At 48.6% G+C, this 23,123-nt stretch overlaps 1 protein-coding gene across 6 annotated transcripts in view; it reads right to left on the reverse strand.

Moving 5' to 3' along the window:
* The window catches only part of tmem108 (transmembrane protein 108), a 164,525-nt gene that overhangs the window by 27,057 nt on the left and 114,345 nt on the right, over positions 1-23,123 (reverse strand). For 5 of the 6 annotated variants that reach the window (XM_080215913.1, XM_080215904.1, XM_080215922.1 and 2 more), the window contains one exon: positions 8,176-8,258. The exons of the other annotated variant lie outside the window; for it this stretch is intronic. In XM_080215913.1, the coding sequence (XP_080072039.1) occupies positions 8,176-8,212 (37 nt within the window). In that variant the 5' untranslated portion in view covers positions 8,213-8,258. The remainder of the gene's footprint in view (positions 1-8,175; positions 8,259-23,123) is intronic. 6 annotated transcript variants of the gene reach the window in all.

Raw genomic sequence — 23,123 nt, forward strand, 5'->3', positions numbered from 1 at the left:
AAGTTGTTGGAGAAGATTCTTACAGATAGGACCTATACACATTTAGAACTGAATAGTCTCATTAGCGATAGACAACATGGTTTTATATAAGGGAGGTCATGCCTCACAAATTTGGTTGAGTTTTTTGAGGAGGTGACAGAAATGATTGATGAGGGAAGGGCCGTGGATGTCGTCTACATGGATTTTAGTAAAGCATTTGACAAGGTCCCTCACGGCAGGCTGGTGCAAAAGATTAAATCTCACGGGATCAAAGGTGAACTAGCTAGATGGCTACAGAACTGACTTGGCCATAGAAAACAGAAGGTAGCAGTGGAGAAAAAGAAAAATCTTTTTCTAGGTGGAGGTCTGTGACCAGTGGTGTTCAGCAGGGCTCTGTACTGGGACCTTTGCTGTTTGCAATATATATACATGATTTGGAAAAAGATGTAGCTGGTCTGATTAGTAAGTTTGTGGATAACACAAAGATTGCTGGACTTGCGGATAGTGATGAACATTATCAGAGAATACAGCAGGATATAGATAGGCTGGAAAATTGGGTGGAGAAATGGCAGATGGAACTTAATCCAGATAAATGCGAAATGATGCATTTTAGTAGATCTAACCCAGGGGGGAGCTATACAATAAATGGCAGAACCATCAGGAGGATAGATACACAGAGGGACCAAGTTCACAGATCCTTAAAGGTGGCAGCACAGGTGGAAAGGGTGGTGAAGAAGGCATATGGCATGGTTGCCTTTATTGGATAGGGCATAGAGTATAAAAGTTGGCTTATGATGTTGCAGTTATATAGAATGTTGGTTAGGCCACATTTGGAATACTGCGTCCAGTTCTGGTAACCACACTACCAGAAAAACGTGGAGGCTTTGGAGAGAGTACAGAAAAGGTTTACCAGGATGTTGCCTGGTATGGAGGGTATTGGCTATGAGGTAAGATTGAGGAAAGTAGGACTGTTCTCCCCGGGAAGATAGAGGTTGAGGGACTACCTAATAGAAGTTTATAAAATTATGAAGGGCGTAGATAGGGTGAACAGTTGGAAGCTTTTTCCCAGGTCAGAAATGACAAACACAATGAGTCACAAGTTCAAGGTAAGGCGGGGGGCAAGGTTCAATATGGATATGCAGGGGACTTTTTTTCACAGAGGGTGGTGGGAGCCTGGAATGCACTACCAAGCAAGGTGGTTGAGGCAAACATGTTGGGATCATTTACGACTTATTTAGATAGCCACATGAACAGACTGGGAATAGAGGGATACAAACAGATGGTCTAGTTAGGAACACATGATCGGTGCAGGCTTGAAGGATCGAAGGGCCTATTCCTGTGCTGTATTGTTCTTTGTCAAACACACACACACACACACCCCTCTCACTCCGTCACACACACACACCCCTCTCACTCCGTCACACACACACATCCCTCTCACTCCGTCACACACACACACCCCTCTCACTCCGTCACACACACACACCCCTCTCACTCCGTCACACACGCACATCCCTCTCACTCCGTCACACACACACATCCCTCTCACTCCGTCACACACACACATCCCTCTCACTCTGTCACACACGCACACCCCTCTCACTCCGTCACACACGCACATCCCTCTCACTCCGTCACACACACACACCCCTCTCACTCCGTCACACACACACACCCCTCTCACTCCGTCACACACGCACATCCCTCTCACTCCGTCACACACACACACCCCTCTCACTCCGTCACACACGCACACCCCTCTCACTCCGTCACACACGCACACCCCTCTCACTCCGTCACACACACACACCCCTCTCACTCCGTCACACACACACACCCCTCTCACTCCGTCACACACGCACATCCCTCTCACTCCGTCACACACGCACACCCCTCTCTCTGTCACACACACACACCCCTCTCACTCTGTCACACACACACATCCCTCTCACTCCGTCACACACGCACATCCCTCTCACTCCATCACACACGCACACCCCTCTCCCTCCGTCACACACGCACATCCCTCTCACTCTGTCACACACACACACCCCTCTCACTCCGTCACACACGCACACCCCTCTCACTCTGTCACACACACACATCCCTCTCACTCCGTCACACACGCACATCCCTCTCACTCCGTCACACACGCACACCCCTCTCCCTCCGTCACACACGCACATCCCTCTCACTCCGTCACACACGCACACCCCTCTCCCTCCGTCACACACGCACATCCCTCTCACTCCGTCACACACGCACACCCCTCTCTCCGTCACACACGCACACCCCTCTCACTCCGTCACACACGCACATCCCTCTCACTCCGTCACACACACACACCCCTCTCACTCCGTCACACACGCACATCCCTCTCACTCCGTCACACACACACACCCCTCTCACTCCGTCACACACACACACCCCTCTCACTCCGTCACACACGCACATCCCTCTCACTCCGTCACACACACACACCCCTCTCTCCGTCACACACGCACACCCCTCTCTCCGTCACACACGCACACCCCTCTCACTCCGTCACACACGCACACCCCTCTCACTCCGTCACACACGCACACCCCTCTCTCCGTCACACACGCACACCCCTCTCACTCCGTCACACACGCACATCCCTCTCACTCCGTCACACACACACACCCCTCTCACTCCGTCACACACACACACCCCTCTCACTCCGTCACACACGCACACCCCTCTCACTCCGTCACACACGCACATCCCTCTCACTCCGTCACACACACACACCCCTCTCTCCGTCACACACGCACACCCCTCTCTCCGTCACACACGCACACCCCTCTCACTCCGTCACACACGCACACCCCTCTCACTCCGTCACACACGCACACCCCTCTCACTCCGTCACACACGCACACCCCTCTCACTCCGTCACACACACACACCCCTCTCACTCCGTCACACACGCACACCCCTCTCACTCTGTCACACACGCACACCCCTCTCTCTGTCACACACGCACACCCCTCTCACTCCGTCACACACGCACACCCCTCTCGCTCCGTCACACACGCACACCCCTCTCACTCCGTCACACACGCACACCCCTCTCACTCCGTCACACACACACACCCCTCTCACTCCGTCACACACGCACACCCCTCTCACTCCGTCACACACGCACACCCCTCTCACTCCGTCACACACGCACACCCCTCTCACTCCGTCACACACGCACATCCCTCTCACTCCGTCACACACGCACACCCCTCTCTCTGTCACACACGCACACCCCTCTCACTCCGTCACACACGCACACCCCTCTCACTCCGTCACACACGCACACCCCTCTCACTCTGTCACACACGCACATCCCTCTCACTCCGTCACACACGCACACCCCTCTCACTCTGTCACACACGCACACCCCTCTCACTCCGTCACACACGCACACCCCTCTCACTCCGTCACACACGCACACCCCTCTCACTCTGTCACACACGCACACCCCTCTCACTCCGTCACACACGCACACCCCTCTCACTCCGTCACACACGCACATCCCTCTCACTCCGTCACACACGCACACCCCTCTCACTCTGTCACACACGCACACCCCTCTCACTCCGTCACACACGCACACCCCTCTCACTCCGTCACACACGCACACCCCTCTCACTCCGTCACACACGCACACCCCTCTCTCTGTCACACACGCACACCCCTCTCACTCCGTCACACACGCACACCCCTCTCACTCCGTCACACACGCACACCCCTCTCGCTCCATCACACACGCACACCCCTCTCGCTCCATCACACACGCACACCCCTCTCACTCCGTCACACACGCACACCCCTCTCGCTCCATCACACACGCACACCCCTCTCGCTCCATCACACACGCACACCCCTCTCACTCCGTCACACACGCACACCCCTCTCACTCCGTCACACACGCACACCCCTCTCACTCCGTCACACACGCACACCCCTCTCACTCCGTCACACACGCACACCCCTCTCGCTCCATCACACACGCACACCCCTCTCTCTGTCACACACGCACACCCCTCTCACTCCGTCACACACGTACACCCCTCTCACTCCATCACACACGCACACCCCTCTCTCTGTCACACACGCACACCCCTCTCACTCCGTCACACACGCACACCCCTCTCACTCCGTCACACACGCACACCCCTCTCGCTCCATCACACACGCACACCCCTCTCTCTGTCACACACACACACCCCTCTCACTCCGTCACACACGCACATCCCTCTCACTCCGTCACACACGCACACCCCTCTCACTCCGTCACACACGCACACCCCTCTCGCTCCATCACACACGCACACCCCTCTCTCTGTCACACACGCACACCCCTCTCGCTCCGTCACACACGCACACCCCTCTCACTCCGTCACACACGCACATCCCTCTCACTCCGTCACACACGCACACCCCCTCTCACTCCATCACACACGCACACCCCTCTCTCCGTCACACACGCACACCCCTCTCACTCCATCACACACGCACACCCCTCTCACTCCGTCACACACGCACACCCCTCTCACTCCGTCACACACGCACACCCCTCTCACTCCGTCACACACGCACACCCCTCTCACTCCGTCACACACGCACACCCCCTCTCACTCCATCACACACGCACACCCCTCTCACTCTGTCACACACGCACACCCCTCTCACTCCGTCACACACGCACACCCCTCTCACTCCGTCACACACGCACACCCCTCTCACTCCGTCACACACGCACACCCCCTCTCGCTCCGTCACACACGCACACCCCTCTCGCTCCATCACACACGCACAACCCCTCTCTCTGTCACACACACACACCCCTCTCGCTCCATCACACACACACACCCCTCTCACTCCGTCACACACGCACAGCCCTCTCACTCCGTCACACATGCACACCCCTCTCGCTCCATCACACACGCACACTCCTCTCACTCCGTCACACACGCACACCCCTCTCGCTCCATCACACACGCACACCCCTCTCACTCCGTCACACACGCACACCCCTCTCACTCCATCACACACGCACACCCCTCTCACTCCGTCACACACGCACACCCCTCTCACTCCGTCACACACGCACAACCCCTCTCACTCCGTCACACACGCACAACCCCTCTCACTCCGTCACACACGCACACCCCTCTCACTCCGTCACACACGCACAACCCCTCTCACTCCGTCACACACGCACACCCCTCTCTCTGTCACACACGCACACCCCTCTCACTCCATCACACACGCACACCCCTCTCACTCCGTCACACACGCACACCCCTCTCACTCCGTCACACACGCACACCCCTCTCACTCCGTCACACACGCACAACCCCTCTCACTCCGTCACACACGCACAACCCCTCTCACTCCGTCACACACGCACACCCCTCTCACTCCGTCACACACGCACACCCCTCTCACTCCGTCACACACGCACACCCCTCTCACTCCGTCACACACGCACACCCCTCTCACTCCGTCACACACGCACAACCCCTCTCACTCCGTCACACACGCACACCCCTCTCACTCCGTCACACACGCACACCCCTCTCACTCCGTCACACACGCACACCCCTCTCACTCCGTCACACACGCACACCCCTCTCACTCCGTCACACACGCACACCCCTCTCACTCCGTCACACACGCACAACCCCTCTCACTCCGTCACACACGCACAACCCCTCTCACTCCGTCACACACGCACACCCCTCTCACTCCGTCACACACGCACACCCCTCTCACTCCGTCACACACGCACACCCCTCTCACTCCGTCACACACGCACACCCCTCTCACTCCGTCACACACGCACACCCCTCTCACTCCGTCACACACGCACACCCCTCTCACTCCGTCACACACACTCACCCCTCTCACTCCGTCACACATGCACACCCCTCTCACTCCGTCACACATGCACACCCTTCTCACACTGTCACACACGCACACCCCTGTCACTCCGTCACACACACTCACCCCTCTCACTCCGTCACACATGCACATCCCTCTCGCTCTGTCACACACGCACACCCCTCTCGCTCCATCACGCGCGCACACCCTTCTCACACTGTCACACATGCACACCCTTCTCACACTGTCACACACGCACACTCCTCTCACTCTGTCTCTCACAAACACACATCCCCTCTCACTCCATCACACACAAACCCCCTCTCAGTCCATCACACACGCACAGCCCTCTCACTCCGTCACACACACACACCCCTCTCACTCCGTCACACACGCACACCCCTCTCACTCCGATTCTCACACACATGCACACCCCTCTCGCTCCGTCACACATGCACACCCCTCTCGCTCCATCACGCGCGCACACCCTTCTCACACTGTCACGCATGCACACCCTTCTCACACTGTCACACATGCATACTCCTCTCACTCCGTCTCTCACACACACACACACCCCTCTCACTCCGTCACACACACTGCTTCTCACTCCGTCAAACGCACAACCCTTCTCATTCCGACACACACACACACAATCACACACAGAAAGGCACCACCACAGCCTTCTCACTCCATCACATGTGCAAACACAGACACACAGAGCCCTCTCAGTCTGTCATACACGCACATCCCCTCTCACTCCGTCTCTCACACACACGCACACCCCTCTCATTCCATCATACACGCACAACCCCTTTCACTCCGTCACACACGCACACCCCTCTCACTGTCACAACAGAACCACACAACCCCTCTCACTCCGTCACACACACACCCCTCATCTACCATGGCTCATCCATCTAACCTGCACATCTTATTTTTTGTTATGTACGTAAGTGACATAGATGAAACCACAGGGACAATGTTATGCAAGTTTGTAGGGTGGTTAATGGTGAAGACAGTTGTAATTTACAGGAAGATATAGATGGTTTGATCAGAGGAGCAGAGCAGTGGAAGATGGTACTTAACCCTACTGAGTGCGAGATTATGCACTTTGGAAGAAGGAACAAGCTGAGGGAGAATTTAATGAATGGCAAGATACTGGGTAAGTTCAGGAACAGATAGATCTTGGGATACTTATTCACAGGTCCCTGAAGTTGGTAGAGCACGTGACCAGGATAGTTAAGCTTTCATTAGTTGTGACATAGACTGCATGAGGAAGGAGGTAATATTGGAGCTATTCAGATGTTGATTAAGCCACAGCTGGAGTGCTGTGTACAGTTCTGGTCATCTCACTACAGGAAGGATGTGATTGCACTTGAAAGGATACAGACAAGATTCACCAAGGTGTTGCCTGGGATGGAGCATTTGAGCTATAGGGAGAGTCTGGATAGGCTTGGGTTGTCTTTTTTTAGAGAAGAGAAGGCTGAGGGGGTGAGGCATAAGATTATAAGGGGTATGGATAGGCTGAGTAGGGAACAGCTGTTCCCCTTGGTTTCGGGGTCAATCACAAGGGGACTCGAGCAAAGGGACAGGAGAGTCAGAGGATATTTGAGGAAAAGTTTTTCCACTCAGAGGGTGATGGGAATTAATGGAGGCTGAAAACCTTACAAACATTAAGAAATATTTGGATGAGCACTTGAAGTATCACAACATTCAAGGATATGGGACAAGTGCAGGAAAATGGGATTAGTGTGCCTCCAGTGGCAATTATTGTTGGTGCAGATTCAATGGGCCTATGGGCCTTTTCTGCATTGTATGACTATCTTTGCACTGTGAAAGTAAACATTGTGGGAATACCCAGAGGAAACGCACAGGTACAGGCAGAATGTGCAAACCCAAGGTCCCTGGCACTCTGAGGCAGCAGTGCTATCCATTTTGTCACCATGCCACTGATGTACACTACAAACAGCAAGGGACCCAGCACCAATTCCTGCAGTACACCACTGGACACAGGCTCTAGTCACAAAAATAATCTTCAACCATCATCCTCTGCCTTCTGCCACTAAATCAATCTTGGATCTAATTTGCCAAATGCCCTGGATTCCATGGGCTCTTTCTTATGTTCTTGGTAATTTTTTAAACCATATTATTTTTCAATTATGTTTTTTATCCTCTTACCCTGTTTCCAACATCTTGTAACCAACATTTTGATTTGGTGCAAAAGTCATGCTTGTTGCCAACTGTTCATACTTCATACAAAGTTAATAAATACAAGACATTGCACATAATCCTTACTCAGTTGGTGAGAGAGGACCCGTGAGCTTTTCTTCATGGTATCATCTGCTCAAGCTTATCCTCCACTTTACTCATAATTCACTCTAGAAATTAAAATGAAACACCTGTTACTCAGCATGTAAAAAGGATTTAGACAGTTGCATGGGTAAGATGAGCATAGAAGGATATGGCCCAAATGCGGGCAATTGGGACTAGCTTAGTGGTGAAAACTGGGCAGCATGGACAGGTTGGGCTGAAGGGCCTGTTTCCATGCTGTAAACATCAATGCCTGTATGACTCTTCGGAATTATGTAACCAAGTTCTACGTCACCTCCAAAATCTCCACCATGAAAATATTAACGCTACTTCCCCGGGCTGAAATGGTCGCTACGAGAGGACACAGATTTAAGGTGCAGGGAAGCAAGTACAGAAGAGATGTTGGGGGTAAGTTTTTCACTCAAAGGGTGGTGGTGGAGGTGAACTCGCTGGGGTCTTTTAAAAGACTTCTGGATGAGTGTATGGGATCTAATGGGATTGGGGGTTATAGATAGGTCTATGGCTTAGTAGGTATAGATGTGATCGGCGCAACTTGTGGGCCCAAGGGCCTGTTTGTGCTGTAGTGTTCTATGTTCTATGTGTCAGTTCCTAGGGTCTACAATCTAGGAGAATGTTAAAAGGTTGAAGGGAAACTTATAGATTTCTGTACAAAGAATATATCAAGCTAATTCTCATCCTCATGTTCAAATTTTTCCATCCCTTCCTACCTCTGTAATCTCTTCTCATCCTTCCCTGATTGCTCTCTATTTTGAAGTGTGCTTACGACACCACCGTAGTGGGTGAGATCTCAAACAATGACAAGACAGAGTACAGGAATGAGATGGAGAATCTGGTGAACTAGTGCGGTGACAATAATCTCCTCCTCAACGTCAACAAAACGAAGGAGGTTGTCATTGACTTCAAGAAGCATAAAGGAGAATATACCCCGTCTCCATCAACGGGGATGAAGTAGAAAGGGTTGAGAGCTTCAAGTCTTTAGTGTCCAGATCACCAACAACCTGTCCTGGGCCCCTCATGCCGACATTATAGTTAAGAAAGCCCACCAATGTCTCTATTTTCTCAGAAGACTAAGGAAACTTGGCATGTCAGCTATGACTGTCACCAACTTTTAAAGATGCACAATAGAAAGCATTCTTTCTGGTTGTATCACAGCCTGGCATGGCTCCTGCTCTGTTCAAGGTCACAATAATGTACAAAGGATTGTGAATGTAGCCCAGTCTATCATGCAAACCAGCTTTCTATTCATTCACTCTGTCTACACTTCCTCAGAAAAACAGCCAACATAATTAAAGACCCCACGCACCCCGGACATTCTCTCTTCCACCTTCTACTGTTGGGAAAAAGACACAAAAGTCTGAGGTCACATACCAACCAACTCAAGAACAGCTTCTCTGTTGCCAACAGACTTTTGAATAGACCTACCTCGCACTAAATTGATCTTACTGTACACCCTAGCTATGACTGTAACTCTACATTCTGCACTCTCTCCTTTCCTTCTCTATGAATGGTATGCTTTGTCTGTATAGTGTACAAGAAGCAATACTTTTCACCATATGCTAATACATATGACAATAATAAATCAAATCAAAATCAAGGTAGAGGAACTGATAGTGCAAATTAAAATAAATGGATATGACCTTATCACCATTACAGAGATATGGGGCCCGATTTTACCATTTTGATTCTAAGCGGTGGGCAGATTTGAAACTGGGAGTGTTTCACATCCGACTTTTAGACCTGTTCTCAGGCACCCCCATACGCACTCTGCCTGCAAAAAGTATCAGTGATTCTGAATCATGCTATAGAAGGCTGTGGGCAGGGCCAAACGTGCCCAAAACCCTGCAGCTCTGATTGAAATGTCCAACTGTGCATGCACAGAAAAGAAAATGCTTCTCCCCTGCCACATCCCTCCTGGGCCGGATATACCGATTGAAAGATCTATTGGTTACGAGGGAAGAAGTGTTAGGGCTCTTAGAGGGCATTAAAACCGATAAATCTCCGGGGCCTGATTGCATTTATCCTAGGCTGCTTAGAGAGGTGAGGGATGAGATTGCTGGGCCTCTGACGCAAATCTTTGTCTCTTCTTTGGACACAGGTGAGGTCCCAGAGGACTGGAGGATAGCGAACGTGGTACTGTTGTTTAAAAAGGGTAGGAGGGATAGCCCGGGTAACTATAGGCCGGTGAGCTTAACGTCAGTGGTAGGTTAGTTGATGGAGAGGATTCTTGGGAATAGGATGTATGCGCACTTGGAGCGTTGCGATCTGATTAAGGATACGCAGCATGGCTTTGTCAAGGGGAAGTCTTGCCTTACGAATCTGGTAGAATTCTTTGAGGAGGTAACAAAAACGGTTGATGAAGGACGAGCCGTTGATGTCGTCTATATGGATTTCAGTAAGGCGTTTGACAAAGTCCCTCATGGTAGGTTGGTACAGAAGATTAAAGCTCATGGGATATGTGGTCAGGTATCTAGATGGGTAGAGAACTGGCTTGCAAAGAGGAGTCAGAAAGTAGTTGTGGAGGGGTCTTTTTCTAGCTGGAGGTCTGTCACTAGTGGTGTGCCGCAGGGCTCGGTACTGGGACCTCTTCTCTTTGTAGTGTATATAAATGATTTGGAAGAGGGAGTAGGTGGTGTGATCAGCAAATTTGCTGATGACACCAAGATGGCTGGATTGGCGGGCAGTGAGGAGCAGTGTCTGGCAATACAGCGGGATATTGATAGGCTGGTTGATTGGGCAGATACGTGGCAAATGGAGTTTAATCCGGATAAATGTGAGGTGATGCATTTTGGCCGGAATAATGTAGGGGGGAGTTATATGGTAAAGGGTAAGCCCGTAAGGAGTATAGAGTCACAGTGAGACCTGGGGGTGCAAGTGCACAAGTCTTTGAAGGTGGCAGTGCAAGTGAAGAGTGTGGTGAAGAAAGCCTATGGTATGTTAGCCTTTATAGGAAGGGGTATAGAATATAAGAGCTGGAGTCTAATGTTGCAGTTGTACAGAACGTTGGTTCAGCCGCATTTGGAGTACTGTGTACAGTTCTGGTCGCCTTACTACCGGAAGGACGTGGAGACTCTGGAGAGTGTGCAGAGGAGGTTTACCAGGATGTTGCCTGGTATGGAAGGACTGGGGTATGAGGAAAGATTGAAGAAATTGGGGCTCTTTTCCTTTGAAAGACGCCGACTGAGGGGGGATCTAATAGAGGTATATAAGATTATGAGGGGTATAGATAGAGTAAACAGAGGTAAGCTATTTCCTATAATAGAGACACGTAGGACAAGGGGCCATGGACTTAAGGTGAGGGGGGAGCGGTACAACACAGATATTAGAGGGAGGTTTTTCACACAGAGGGTAGTGGGGGTATGGAATGCTCTGCCAAGTAAGGTGGTGGAGGCAAACACGCTAGAGTCATTTAAGAGTAACTTAGACAGGCACATGACTGAGTTGGAGATGGGTGGATATAGGAGAACCTTTTAAATAAGGGTCATTAGCATTGGGGCGTCCCTGGTAATGTAAATGGGTATAGTATGATAATAATGTTTTTTTTTCCTCTTTCATTCACAGGTTTTGAGTCGGTCCATCTCGTGTCCTTGTGCATGAGTCGCAAAAACCCAGCTTGCAGGTGCAGCAGGTGGTCAGGAAGGCAAATGGGATGCTGGCCTTCATAGCGAGGGGGATTGAATATAAAAGTAGGGAGGTCTTGCTGCAGCTGTATAGGGCACTGGTGAGGCCGCAGCTGGAGTACTGTGTGCAGTTTTGGGCGCCGCACCTGCGCAAAGATATTTTGGCCTTGGAGGGAGTGCAGAGGAGGTTTACTAGGCTGATACCGGAGTTGAGGGGGTTGAGCTACGAGGAGAGGCTGAATAAACTGGGCTTGTACTCGTTAGAGTTTAGAAGAATGAGGGGAGATCTCATTGAGATGTATAAGATGATGAATGGGATGGATAGGATAGAGGTGGAGAGACTCTTCCCGCTCAAAAAAGACAGTAGGACTAGGGGGCACAGCCTCAAGATAAAGGGGGGGCGGTTTAGAATGGAGTTGAGGAGGAACTTCTTCACTCAAAGGGTGGTGAATCTCTGGAATTCTCTGCCCGTTGAAGTGGTGGAGGCTGCCTCGCTAAATATCTTTAAGACGCGGGTTGATGGGTTTTTGATAAGAAAGGGGATTAAGGGTTATGGGGAGAGGGCGGGAAAGTGGAACTGAGCCACGACAGATCAGCCATGATCTTATTGAACGGCGGGGCAGGCTCGAAGGGCTAGATGGCCTACTCCTGCTCCTATTTCTTATGTTCTTGTGTTCTTATGTGTCCAACGAGGGGCATACACGCGATGGGTCGTACTGGGGCTGCTCTTGGTTGTTCGAGATTGGCCTAGTGCTTCATGTCATTAGTGTGTGCCTAAACTGGACAAGATACTGGGCAAGACGACAGCTCAGTGACTATCGCTGATTGCTGTGCAGACACATGGATTTGGGCCGGTGTCTGTGGGAGTTTGCGCATTCTCCCCGTGCTTGCGTGGGTTTTCTCCAGGTGCTCCGGTTTCCTCCCACACCCCAAAGATGTGCTGTTAGGCTGATTGGCAGGAATAAATTGTCCCTAAATCAGTTTCCCTCAATCTGGATGGCCATAAAACATTAGATAGGGGTCATGGGTAGAGAAGTGGACTGGTGGTGTTGAGATGGTGGCGCGGGCTTGTTGGGCCGAAGGGCCTGTTTCCCAGGCTGATTTTGTTCTTTGTTCTTTACCTCTCCCTGGCCTCCCAGACATTGCCTCACCCCCACAACATTACTGACCCCCATCCCCCGCACCTAGACCAAATGCATGCCCCTCCTCCCTTTCCCCTCCCACCCACCGACTTCAGGCAGAGCGGCAGTGGACCCCTCCTTTCATATAGAATGTAGAACATCACAGCGCAGAACAGGCCCTTCAGCCCACGATGTTGTGCCAACCAGTTAAAAAGCAATGACCCTCTAATCTAAACCAAACCCTTTCCATCCATAAACCTATCCACGGATCTCTTAAACGCTCCCAAACTAGGCACATTTACAACTCCTTTCCTCTACTGATCTCAGGCTGAGAGGAGTGGACCCCTCCTTTCCTCTACTGATCTCAGGTAGAGTGGCAGTAGACCCCTCCTTTCTCTCCAATGATCTCAGGCAGAGTGGCAGCTGCCAGCTGACACCGCCCCCCACCCCCTCCCCAACTGATCATAGACATAGGAGATATCGAAGATAGGAGGAGGCCATTTGGCCCTTCGAGCCTGCTCCGTCATTCATTAAGATCTTGGCTGATCATCCAACTCAATAGCTTAATCCTGCTTTTTCCCCTATAGAAACATAGACATCTTAGAGCATTTAAATGGCTGTCGCTTCGGGTGAAGTTCCAATTGCAGCCATTTTCGGGCCTTGGTAATGGGGAAAAATGGCACAGAGGCAGGCGCAGGTTGCACTACTCACCTCATGCCTGACTTTACCAAATTTTTGCAACCGAAAATGGGCACAATACATAGTAAAATCAGGCCCATGGTCAAAAGAAGATCAAAACTGGGAACTTAATATCCATGGATATTTGACATTTCGGAACAACAGGAAGGAAAAGATGGTGGGGGTAGCACTATTAAGAAGTGATGAAATGAGGTCAGTTGTGAGAGATGACCTAGGCTCGATGGAAGGTGGGATTTTATGATCTTGCTTGGACGCGATCGGAAAATTCTGCCCAAGTCCAACGGAGATTTCCATTCTGCGAGCCTCAGACTCCCAGATTCTGGGACAGGCAAGGCAGTCAAATTCCGCTGTAAAGTCCATTTGGATGGAGCTAAAAAACAGATATAGATGATATTGGTTGTAGTCATGTATAGGTTATGTGGAAAAAAGCAGGATTAGGCTATTGAGTTGGATGATCAGCCATGGTTGTAATGAATGGCAGGGCAAGCTCAAAGGGCCAAATGGCCTCTTCCTGCTCCTATCTTCTATGTTTCTGTGTTTCTATAGACCCCCCAAATGATAGGAGAATGCAAATGATAGGAGAATGCAAAAAAAAGAGCAATTATTATGGGTGACTTTAATGTTCATGTTGATTGGGTAAATCAGTGTGGAAAGGGTATCAATGACAATGAATTCGTACAGTGCATCAGGGATAATTTCTGAGAGCTATGTATCATGGAGCCAAACAGGAAACAGGCTATCTTGGATCTAGCAAGGAGTAATGACGTAGGTAAAGAGAAGGACTTGGTGAATGATGAGTCTAGGAAAAGGTGACACCTGTGTATCTGTGTACACCGAGGTCCCTTTGCCTATCAATACTCGTAACAGTTCTGCCATTTACTGTATACTTCCTATTTGGATAGTCTGATTCAATGTTGATATCAAAAAGGTGGAGGTATTGGGGTTCTTGAGATATACCCCAGGATATTGAGAGAGGCAAGGGAAGAAATTGCTGGGGTCTAGACAGAAATCTTTGTATCCTCACTGACTACAGGGGAGGTCCCAGAGGATTGGAGAATAGCCAGTCTTGTTCCTCTGTTTAAGAAGGGTAGCAAGAATAATTTGAGGATTTTTGAGGTATTAAGAAGAGGGTTTTTCGAGACAGGATTTATTCTCATTTGGAAATAAGTGGACGTATTAGTGAGAGGCAACATGGTTTTGTGAAGGGGAGGTCGTTCTCACTAACTTGATTGAGTTTTTTGAGGAAATGACCAAGATGATTGATGAGGATAGGGCAGTGGATGTTGTTTACATGAACTTCAGTAAGGCCTTTGACAAGGTCCCTCATTGCAGACTGGTACAGAAGATGAAGTCGCATGGGATCAGAGGTGAGCTGGCTACATGCATACAAAACTGGCTTGGTCAAAGACAGAGGGTAGCAGTGGAAGGATGTGTTTCTGAATGGAGAGCTGTGACAAGTGGCGTCCCTCAGGAATCAGTGCTGGGACCTTTGCTGTTTGTAATATATATAAATCATGTGAAGGAAAACATAACTGAATTGATTAGTAAGTTTGCGGACAACACAAAGGTTGGTGGATTAGCCCCAAAGATAGTGATGAAGACCATCAAAAAATACAGCAAGATATAGATTGGTTGGAGACTTGGGCGGAGAGATGGCAGATGGAGTTTAATCTGGACAAACGTGAGGTAATGCATTTTGGAAGGTCTAATCCAAATAGGAAATATACAGTAAATGGCAGAACCATTAACAGTATTGATAGGCAAAGGGACCTCGGTGTACACAGATTCACAGGTCGCTGAAAGTGGCAATACAGGTGGAGAAGGTGACGAAGTGGCAATGCAGGTGGAGAAGGTAGTCAAAAAGACATACAGCATGCTTGCCTTCATCGGCCAGGGCACTGAGTCTAAAAATTGGCAAGTCATGTTGCAGCTTCACAGAATTTTAGTTAGGCCACACTTGGAATATAGTGTTCAGTTCTGGTCGCCACACTACCAAAAGGATGTGGACGCTTTGGAGAGGGTACAGAAAAGTTTTACCAGGATGTTGCTTGGTATGGGGGGTATTAACTATGAGGAGAGGTTGGAGAAACTTGGTTTGTTCTCACAACGGAAGTTGAGGGGAGACCTGATAGAAGTCTACAAGATTACGAGAGGCATGGACAGAGTGGATAGTCAGAAGCTTTTTCCCAGAGTGGAAGAGTCAATTACTGGGAGGCACAGGTTTAAGGTGCAAGGGGCAAGGTTTAAAGGAGATATACAACGCAGAGTTTTTACACAGAGAGTAGTGGGTGCCTGGAACTTGTTGCCGGGGGAGGTAGTGGAAGCAGATACAATACTGACTTTTAAGGGGCAACTTGACAAATTCATGAATAGGATGGGAATAGAGGGAGATGATCCCCGGAAGGGTAGGGGGTTTCAGTTCAGTCAGGTAGCGTGGTCGGTGCAGACTTGGAGGGCCAAAGGGCCTGTTCCTACATTGTCGTTTTCTTTGTTCTTTGTTTAATAAATTACCTCAGAGTAAAATATCCCCTAGGAAATAATGATCATAACATGATAGAATTTAATTTTCAATTTGAGAGTGAGAAACTTGGGTCGGAAACAATTGTGTTTAACTTAAATCAAGGCAATTATAATGGAATAAGGATAGAGTTAGTTGTGGGCAGATAGATTAGCAGGAAATACAAAAAGCAAGTAGTGGCAGTTAATTCATGACTTTCAGCAGAACTATATCTCAGGAAGGAGGAAAGTTTCTAACAGAAGATAAACCAGACATAACTAACCAAGGAGGTTAAGGAGACTATGAAGTTGAAAGGAAAAGCACGTAAGGAGACAGAAATCAGTGATAGCCCCAAAGACTGAGATAAATTCAGAATCTAGCAAAGGAGGGCTAAAAAGATAATAAAGAGAGAGAAAATGAATCAAGAGGGAAAACTAGCGAGGAATAAAAACTGGCAATAAAAACAAAGAACAGCACAGAAACAGGCCCTTAGCCCTCCAAGCCTGTGCTGATCAAGATGCCCTAACTTTAAAAAAAACGTTCTGCCCTTACTTGCTCTGCATCCCTCTATTTTCTCCCTATTCATGTACCCATCCAGATGCCTCTTAAATGTTGCTAATGTGCTTGCTTCTACCACATCTTCTGGCAGCACGTTCCAGGCACTCACCACTCTCCGCATGAAAAAATCTCCCCACTCATTCCTCTTAAACCTTCCTCCTCTCACCTTGAACCTATGCCCCTTGTAATTGACACTTCCACCCTTGGAAATAGCCTCTGACTATCCACCCTGTCTACGTCCCTCATAATTTTGTAGACTCTATCATATTTCCCCTCAACCTCCTCCTTTCCAGTGAGAGCAATCCTAGATTATTCATCCTGTCCTCATAGCCAATACCCTCAAGACCAGGCAGCATCCTGGTGAACCTTCTTTGCACTGTCTCCAAATTTTCCAAGTATTCTATGAATGGCATGGCACTAGGAAGTTCTGTGGAAAAAGGGACTGTGGCATATTTGCCCACAGATGCCTGAAAGCAGAAGGGCACATTTGTAGGGTGGTGGAAAAGGCATAGATTACAAAGCAGGGATGTCATGTTGGAGTTGTATTGAACTTTGGGGAAGCCACAGCTAGGGTACTGTGTGCCGTTCGTCACATTATAGGAAGGATGTGATTGCACTGCAGGGGGTGCAGAAGAGATTCACCAGGATGCTGCCTGGAACAGAAAAGGACTTTGAATAGTGTGGATGAACAGAGGGATCTAGGTGTGTGTGTACATAGATCCCTGAAAGTTGGGAATCAAGTAGATAAGGTTGTCAAGAAGGCGTACGGTGTCTTGGCGTTTATTGGTAGGGGGATTGAATTTAGGAGTCGCAGTGTAATGTTGCAACTGTACACTACTCTAGTGCGGCCGCACTTGGAGTACTGTGTGCAGTTCTGGTCCCCGCATTACAAGAAGGATGTGGAGGCGTTGGAGAGGGTGCAGAGGAGGTTTACTAGGATGTTGCCTGGTATGGTGGGGAGGTCCTATGAGGAGAGACTGAGGGATCTAGGGTTGTTTTCGTTGGGAAGAAGGCGGCTAAGAGGGGATCTTATTGAAACATATAAGATGATTAGGGGTTTAGATAGGGTGGATAGTGATAGCCTTTTTCCTCGGATGGAGAAAGCTAGCACGAGGGGGCATGACTTTAAATTAAGGGGGGGTAGCTACAGGACGGATGTCAGGGGTAGGTTCTTTACCCAGCGGGTGGTGAGGGATTGGAATGCCCTGCCTGCTGCAGTTGTAGATGCGTCTAGTTTGGGGGCGTTTAAGAGATCTCTGGATAGGTTTATGGACGAAAAGGGATTGGTATAGGCTAGTGGGTCATTGTTTTTGTAACTGGTCGGCGCAACATCGTGGGCCGAAGGGCCTGTTCTGCGCTGTAATGTTCTATGTTCTATGTTCTATTTAACTTAGAACATAGAACATAGAAAAACTACAGCACAAACAGGTCCTTCAGCCCACAAGTTGCGCCAAACGTCTCTACCTACTAGGCTTACCTATAACCCTCAATTCTATTAAGTCCCATGTACTCATCCAGAAGTCTCTTAAAAGACCCTATCGAATCTGCCTCCACCACCATCGATGGCAGCCGATTCCACTCATCCACCACCCTCTGAGTGAAAAACTTACCCCTGACATCTTTACCCAGAGGGTGGTGAGGGATTGGAATGCCCTGCCTGCTGCAGTTGTAAATGCGCCTAGTTTGGGGGCGTTTAAGAGATTCGTGGATAGGTTTATGGACGGAAAGGGATTGGTTTAGATTAGAGGGTCATTGCTTTTTAATTGGTCGGCGCAACATCGTGGGCCGAAGGGCCTGTTCTGCACTGTAATGTTCTATGTTCTATCGCCTCTGTACCTACTCCCCAGCACCTTAAACTTGTGTCCTCTTGTGGCAGCCATTTCAGCCCTGGGAAAAAGCCTCTGAGAATCCACCCCAACAATACCCCTCAACATCTTATACACTTCTATCAGGTCACCTCTCATCCTTCTTCTCTCCAAGGAGAAAAGACCGAGCTCTCTCAACCTATCTTCATAAGGCATGCCACCCAACCCAGGCAACATCCTTGAAATCTCCTCTGCACCCTTTCAATGGCTTCCACATCCTTCCTGAAATGAGGTGACCAGAACTGAGCAACTCCAAGTAGGGTCTGACCAGGGTCTTATACAGCTGCAGCATTATCTCCCAACTCCTAAACTCAATCCCTCAATTGATGAAGGCCAATGCACCATATGCCTTCTTAACCAAATCCTCTACCTGCAAAGCTGATTTGACAGTCCTATGAACAAGGACCCCAAGATCCTTCTGATCTTCCACATTGCTAAGAGTCTTACCCTTAATATTATATTCCTTCATCCCATTTGACCTGCCAAAATGAACTACCACACATTTATCCGGGTTGAAGTCCATCTGCCACTTCTCCGCCCAGCCTTGCATCCTATCAATGTCTCACTGCAACTTCTGACATCCCTCCACACTACCCACAACACCTCCAACCTTCGTGTCATCAGCAAACTTACCAACCCATTCCTCCACTTCCTCATCCAGGTCATCTATAAATATCACAAACAGCAAGGGTCCCAGAACAGATCCCTGGGGCACTCCACTGGTGACCGATCTCCATGCAGAAAAAGACCCATCTACAACCATTTTTTGCCTTCTGCAGGCAAGCCAGTTCTGGATCCACTAAGCAATGTCCCCTTGGATGCCATGCCCCCTCACCTTTTTCAATAAGCCTTGCATGAGGGACCTTATCGAATGCCTTACTGAAGTCCACATAAACCACATCTACCGCTTTTCCTTCGTCAATGTGTTTAGTCACATCTTCAAAAAACTCAACCAGGTTCGTAAGGCACGATCTGCCTTTGACAAAGCCATGCTGACTATTTTTGATCATACTATATTTCTCCAAATGTTCATAAATCCTGTCTCTCAGGATCTTCTCCATCAACTTACCAACCGCTGAGGTTAGACTCACCGGTCGATAATTTCCTGGGCTATCTCTTCTCCCTTTCTTGAACAGAAGAACCACATCCGCAATCCTCCAATACTCCAGAACCTCTCCCTTCTCCATCGATGATGCAAAGATCATTGCCACAGGCTCTGCAATCTCCTCCTTTGCCTCCCACAGTAACCTGGGGTACATCCCATCCGGTCCCGGTGACTTATCTATCTTGATGCTTTTCAAAAGCTCCAACACATCCTCTTTCTCAATGTCCACATATCAAGCTTTTCAGTCCGCTGCAAGCCTGTAGTACAACCACCAAGATCCTTTTCCACCGTGAATACTGAAGTAAAGTATGTGTTGAGCACCTCTGCTATTTCTACCGGTTCTGTACAAACTTTCCCACCATCACATTTCATAGGTCCTATTCCTTCAAATCTCATCCTTTTGCTCTTCACATACTTGTAGAACGCCTTAGGGTTTTCCTTAATCTTATTTGCCAAGGCCTTCTCATGACCCCTTCTGGCTCTCCTAATTTCCTTCTTAAGTTCCTTCCTACAAGTCATATACTCCTCTAGATCCCTTACATTACCTAGCTCCCTGAACCTTTTGTACACTTTTCTTTTTGACTAGATTCATTACATCTTTTGTGCACCACGGTTCCTGTAACCTACCAAAATTTCCCTGTCTCATCGGAACGTGGTCGTGCAGAACTCCAGACAAACATTCCTTAAAAATTTGCCACATTTCTTCTGTACATTTCCTCAAGAAAACCTCCTTCCAATTTATGCCTCTAATTTCCTGCCTGATGGCTTCATAATTCCCCTTACTCCAGACAAACACTTTCCTAGCTTTCCTGATCCTATCTCTCTCCAATGCTAGTGTGGCATTGGAGAGACATAGAGTTATGATCACCATCCCCAAAATGCTCCCCCACTGAGAGATCTGACACCTGTCCAGGTTCATTACCCAATACCAAATCAAGTACAGCCTCTCCTCTTGTAGGCTTATCCACATACTGTGTGAAGAAACCCTCCTGAACACACCTAACAAACTCCTCCCCATCCAAACCCCTTACTCTAGGGGGGTTCCAATCGATATTTGGGAAATTAAAATCTCCCATCACAACAACTCTGTTATTACTGCATCTCTCCAGGATCTGTTTCCCTATCTGCTCCTCAACATCCCTGTTACTATTGGGCGGCCTATAGAAAACACCCAGTAAAGTTATTGACCCCTTCCTGTTCCGAACTTCCACCCACAGAGACTCCGTAGACAATCCCTCCACGGCATCCACCTTCTCTACAGTTGTGACACTATCCCTAATCAACAGTGCCACTCCCCCACCTCTTTTACCTCCCTCCCTGTCCCTCCTGAAACATCTAAAACCCAGCACTTGAAGTACCCAGTCCTGTCCCTGAGTCATCCAAATCTCAACTTATGAAGAGAGGTTGGATAGGCTTGGATTGTTTTTGTTGGAGCAGAGAAGGCTGAGGGGCAAACTGATTGATGTGTACACGATTATGAGGACCATGGACAGAGTGGATAAAAAGCAGCTGTTCCCCTTAATTGAAGGGCTAGTCATAAGGGGCAGAAAGTTTAAGGGGAATGTAAAGAAAAACCTTTTTACTCAGAGGGTGGTGACGGTCTGGAATCAGCTGCCTGGGAGGGTGGCAAAGGTGAGTTGTCTCACATCCTTTTAAAAGCACCTGGCTGAGCATTTGGCATGTCATAATATTCAAGGCCAAATGTGGTTAAATAGAATTCGGTGGGAGGTCAGGTGTTCCTCACCTGTCCGCGCAGACTCGACGGAGTGAACAGCCTCTTCTACACTCTTATGATTCTATGAACTTCTATCTATCATGACTTATTTTAACCCACCTCTCCTTCCACTCCACCCAAAAGTACAAGAAAGGGGCAGAACAGTGATTAGCACTGCTGCCTCACAGCGCAAAAGGGACCCTGGTTCCATTTCAGCCTTGGATGATTACCTGTGTGCAGCTTGCATGTTCTCCCTGTGTCTGCATGAGGTTCCTTGGAGTGCTTTTGTTTCTTCCCACATTCCAAAGATGTGCAGATTAGGTTAATTGGCCATGTTATTAAATTATCCTTTACTGTTCCAAGGTGGATAGGTTAGGGGAATCAGGTAGGTAAATGTGTGGGGTTATAGGGATAGAGTAAAATTTTCTGTTGGAGACTCCATGGGCCGAATGGCCTCCTTCTGCACTGTAGGGATTCTATGATTACCATCACATTTCTACCTTTCTCCAATCCAGAAGGGTCAGCCATGAGGGGGCATAAGTTCAAGGTGAGGGGCAGGAGATTTAGAGAGGGATGTGAGGAAAACTTGTTTACCCAGAGAGTGGTGACGGTCTGGAATGTACTGCCTCTGAGGGTGGTGGCGGTGGGTTGCCTCACATCTTTCAAAACGTATCTGGATGAACACTTGGGACATCATAACATTTAGGGCTATGGGCCAAGTCTTGGCAGATGGGATTAGGTGGAAGTTCGGGTGTTTCTGATGCATCGGTGTAGACTTGATGGGCCAAAGGGTCTCTTCTATGCTGCATGATTCTATGATGAAGAGTCATAACACTTAAAATGTCAACTGGTTCTCTCTCCAGAGATGCTGCCAGACCCGCTGGGGTTTTTTTTCGCATTTTCGGCTTTCAGTTCAGATTTCCAGCATCCGCAGTACATTGATTTTTATTTACTATGATTTACCTGTTCTTAAGGTGATTTCTTATCTAAATTGATAATAGCCCTTTGATCCCATGAGCGTCAATTATTTAAATAGTTTCTTTCATGGTACTGTGGCAAATACTCTGAAAATCCAAATAGGCAACATCCTTCACCAATTTTCTCTATTACTTCCATTAAAAAAGTTAAGTTAGATTAGTTAAGCATGATTGCCTTTTACAAATCCATACTAGTAATCCTTAATTGTGCAAACTTCTTCAAATGCTGGCTGATTTTCTCTTCCCTGATTGTTCTAAAATCATACTCACCATTTATGGTAAATCATAGTCTTTTAAGCCTGTAGTTACTAGAACTTCTCAGTGGATTGCCACGTGATGTGGTGAATTCTGGTGATCCCTTGGTGATGCTATTAGGAGCTCCTTGCTCCTGGTAGGGTCACCCAAGATGACAAGGTCAGGGGAGGATAGCAAAACCAAGTCTGTGAACATGACGGTTGCCATCAGTCTTTCCTTTCCCAAAGAAGGTGTATTCTCAGGTTATTCGACTGGTAAGCCTAACATTTGTGGTGGGTGAATTACTAGAGAGGATTCTGAGGGATAAGATATACAGGCATCTGGAAAGACAGGCTTTGATTAGGTTTGTGCATGGGTTTTGCAAAGTGCAGTCCAAATTGTTCAACAGCAGAACAGGTAAAGAAGTCTGTATGTTTCACAAGCTGCAGAAGGATAGCCCCATCATCATGATTTGACAGTCACTGTAATTTAATCACCAAACCATAAAGATTGTTTGGACAATGG

This window comes from Carcharhinus amblyrhynchos, chromosome 2, assembly GCF_965287045.1.
Source record: "Carcharhinus amblyrhynchos chromosome 2, sCarAmb.v2.hapA, whole genome shotgun sequence".
Lineage (NCBI taxonomy): Eukaryota > Metazoa > Chordata > Chondrichthyes > Carcharhiniformes > Carcharhinidae > Carcharhinus > Carcharhinus amblyrhynchos.